Consider the following 3921-nt stretch of genomic DNA (forward strand, 5'->3'; position numbering starts at 1 on the left):
AACAGACAGAGAGGGCATGTACGACAGAGTAGAGATGAGTAACAGACAGAGAGGACATGTACGTAACATCCGGACGGACATGGCTTTTTCACGTCGTGGCGGTCACAATGGGGTAACAAATGTCGGGTCTATGGGTGCAATCCATTAATAACTCGGTACACCTAGCGTCAAATCGTAACTAGTCGGTGATGCATCAATATTTAGCGACAAAAGTGCAGAAGCGTTTATTGAGTTTGCCGGACATTTGCATTTAGGAAAATACATTGGGGCTGACTTGAGAAAGTTGCTGCTGCTGCTGTTATTTTATGATTATTATTAACATTGTTCTTGTTTTCGGTAATTGGCTGTTTACTATTTTTCGTGCGTTTGTAGCTATTCTTTATTGTCGCCGCGAATGTTGGCCAGTGGCTATTGCTGCTTCTGTCGGTGTAAGAGTTTGTAGGAGTTGTCTTCTAATCATTCTTTTTCTTCTGCAGTTTTTTGTTGTTGTTGGGTTTTTTTCTTTTCTTCTGATTCATGTGGCTGTTCTTTCTTTTTGGGGAACGGATTAAAAAAAAGGAGGCTGACGATTTAAGCCAAAAGGGTGGGGCTAAACATGTCAAACCTAATTTGTCCACATTAGGAACAGATTCCCTTAACAACAGCTCCGACTTTACTAGATGCATGAAGCGAGAAAGGTATTCAATAATTCTGCGGGAGTAATCCGCTTCCCGCGTTAGTTTGACAAGAGGTTCGTGGATTTCTCTTAAACGTCCTTTCCTTCAAGCAACCGTCCACTGTTATTACTTCCGCTCCTTGCCCCATCCGTACTCTCTCTCTCTCTCTCTCTCTCTCTCTCTCTCTCAATTGCGCTCATTTACATTCTCTGGAACCTTAAAGGTATCTTTTCGTGTGGCCAACTACAAGTTTTTGAATTTATGCAGGCCTCATGGCTTCAGATTTTTTGTCTTAATCCGTTAGAACACCAAGTTTTTTTTACCGAAAATATTCTAACCATTCCTGTGTTTACTTGATTTCGTTGTTTGCTAATGTTAAACTAAAACTCTCTCACCTATGATTATTTTTCTCTTCTTTTGTCTCTTGACCTGTCTGCCTGTTTCCACACATCTCTATACACCTCCGTACCCCCCTCCCCTCTCTCTCTCTCTCTCTCTCTCTCTTTCTCTCTCTCTCTCTTCTCTATCTCTCTCTGTCGCTCTCTCTCTGTCTCTCTCTCTCTCTCTCTCCCTCTAGCTATCTCTTTCGCTATCTCTTTCGCTATCTCTCTTTCCCTCTCACTATCTCTCTCCCTCACCTCTCTTATATCCATTCTCTCTTCTCCTTACACACGTACACACACATAAACAAACGCATACCAACACACGCGTACCCACGAGCGCGCATGCACACTGTCACATGTGCTAGAGCTGGAGTTCACTATTATGCACTCCATACTCAATCATTCTCACCTGCTAAACTCTAAATAAATTAATCATTGTTTCCTCTAGAAACATCATGGTATACACCTGTGGGTTAGCAGTTGGACTCCTTTTAGCGCCCTGACAACGTTCAAATCTTTTTTTTAAAATAAAAAATAAATTTTAAAATCCTCAAATTTGTTAGAAGTATCCTTTTTTTCATCTGCAAAATTTATTTTTTCAGGGTCGCGTGTATAGCTCAAGCAAAGAAAGCTCCGATCTTGACTCCCTCTCGGAAGAAAAGCCAAGGAGCAATGGCCGTGCAGGGTACGAGAACAAAGGGTTTCAGGATGATGAAGATATTATCCATAGCTCGTCCATGGATATGAAAGGTAATTAAAATCAAAACTGATCGGGATTACTATACTGTCACCAAAATGACCCTATAAAACCGGCGTAGTCTAACTTTTCACATATGGATGGACTTCTTGTTTATTTAATCCAAGGCTTTCATAAAGTGTGTTAGATAACTAGGAGAATGCAGAGCGCATGCCAAATAATTAGGCTGTTTGTCAAATACAATAAATTCAATTCCTAATGATACTATGGCAACCAAGCCTCTGTTTCATGAATTTATAAATGACAAAATACATCAAAGAAATACAGACAACACACGTATTTGTTAACCAAAAATTCACCAAATTAAGTAATATGTTGTAAAACGATAGTATTACACCAAGTACATAATACCTAATGCCCGGAGTCTGAATCTCACAGACCAAACAACACGAGTTCGACACATCTTCCCTGGAAGTTATGAAGTCTATAAAATTTTGACTTTACACTGTGCAGTTCAATGAAAATTAATACTAAAATATTATTATGACCAATTCCAGAGCACACTATAAACACAGTCTCAAATTTATTTTCTTTTTAAGATAAGATGGTGGCAAGGCGGCTGGCCAGGTTAACTGACATTGCGGGCCGGATCTGGCTCGTGCGTCGTAATTTTGGTGACCGCAAACGTAATCCATAAATAGGCAAAGGGACAGTTAAAAATAGGTAAACGTAAATAAATAAAATAAATTACGTTTTATTGATCCACGTAGGAAAATTTGGAGTGCAATGGCAAACATGCGTACATACATACATAATTATAAATACATACATACATAAATATATACATCGTCGGCCAATGGCTACCGGACTCGTAATTGTGAGGTTGCGGGGATGGGGGTTCGAGCCGCGGGCCCGATGTTGTGTCCTTGGGAAAGGCATTTTACACTAATTTTCCCCACTTCACCCAGGTTGAAATGGGTACCCGGCCACAGACAGCGAAAGATCTTGTCAGTATGTTAGTGTTTTAGCGCTTGCACTGTATGCTTCCCAGGAAGTTGAGTTTGTTCCAGAATGCTCTCAGGTCTGCTGGGGTAATAGTATAAATTGTGAAGCGCTTAGAGCATGCTGTTGAGCGGGGATTTGCGCTATACAAATGCTATCTATTATTATTATACATAAACACACAGCATTACACCAATACAGAACAGTGTCACAAACATGCCATTGCTAGTCGCCACCAATGAGGATACATTATGTATCATCACTGTCGCTATTGTGCAGCGTCCTTTTTTTTTAAGCTGAGGTTGTCTTGTCGTGCTCAAAGACACACCCCACCCACCCTTTGACAGTATAAGTCTAAGCGACAGCCAATTAGAAGGAGACAACCTTCTGATGTTATTACTATAACTTGAAGATTAGACTGATATTATTAGAGGACCTGACTGTCGATACCAGCATCGCAGGATCGTATTCTGTATTCGTAGCCTATACAACGACAAGTTATCACCACTGTATTTAGCCCTTGATGTGTGCTCGAAACTAATAATGTTACGACTTAAGATAAATACAAGTATACACGTTGAAAATTCCTGTTTTTGATGTTGCTCGTTTAATTATGAGAAATAATTCAGCCCTAACAGTATTATATAAAGTTTTACTTCTTAATTTCCTTCTAGGTGCTAGTGACGTCATCAACTTTCCCAAGGCAGATACAACGCCTTCTTCGGACGACGATATTTTCAACAGTAGTACCTTGGTGGACGATGATCATACCTTTATCCTAGCCACTGATGCAGACATGGACTTCAAGGGCGAGGCGGTGAGAGAGTTGTTGGATCTTTGCAACGCGGACAAAAGAGTGGGCGCCGCCTGCGGACGGACTCACCCCATCGGCAAAAAGTGCAGCTCCATTGTGTGGCACCAGGTCTTTGAGTACGCTAAAGGTAAAAACTTGCTTCCACCCCCACCCCAACCCTCTGTGTCTGTGTGTCTGTGTGTGTGTGTGTCTGTCTGTATGTATATGTATGTCTCTATCTATCTATCTATCTATCTATCTATCTATCTATCTATCTATCTACCTTTCTTTCTTTCTCTCTCTCCCCTCTCTTTCTCCCTCTCTCCGTTTCTCTCTTTATCTTTCTCTCGATCTCCCCCTGTCTGTCTGTCTGTCTGTCTGTCTGTCTGT

General features: G+C 41.0%; 1 protein-coding gene across 1 annotated transcript in view; it reads left to right on the top strand.

Moving 5' to 3' along the window:
• LOC106011246 overlaps positions 1-3921 on the top strand; it is a 26211-nt gene that overhangs the window by 14819 nt on the left and 7471 nt on the right. Inside the window, exons 7-9 of the mRNA XM_035968751.1 lie at positions 1642-1789; positions 2336-2422; positions 3308-3679. Coding sequence (XP_035824644.1) covers positions 1642-1789; positions 2336-2422; positions 3308-3679 — 607 coding nt within the window. The remainder of the gene's footprint in view (positions 1-1641; positions 1790-2335; positions 2423-3307; positions 3680-3921) is intronic.

Source organism: Aplysia californica, unplaced genomic scaffold, assembly GCF_000002075.1.
Source record: "Aplysia californica isolate F4 #8 unplaced genomic scaffold, AplCal3.0 scaffold00079, whole genome shotgun sequence".
NCBI lineage: Eukaryota > Metazoa > Mollusca > Gastropoda > Aplysiida > Aplysiidae > Aplysia > Aplysia californica.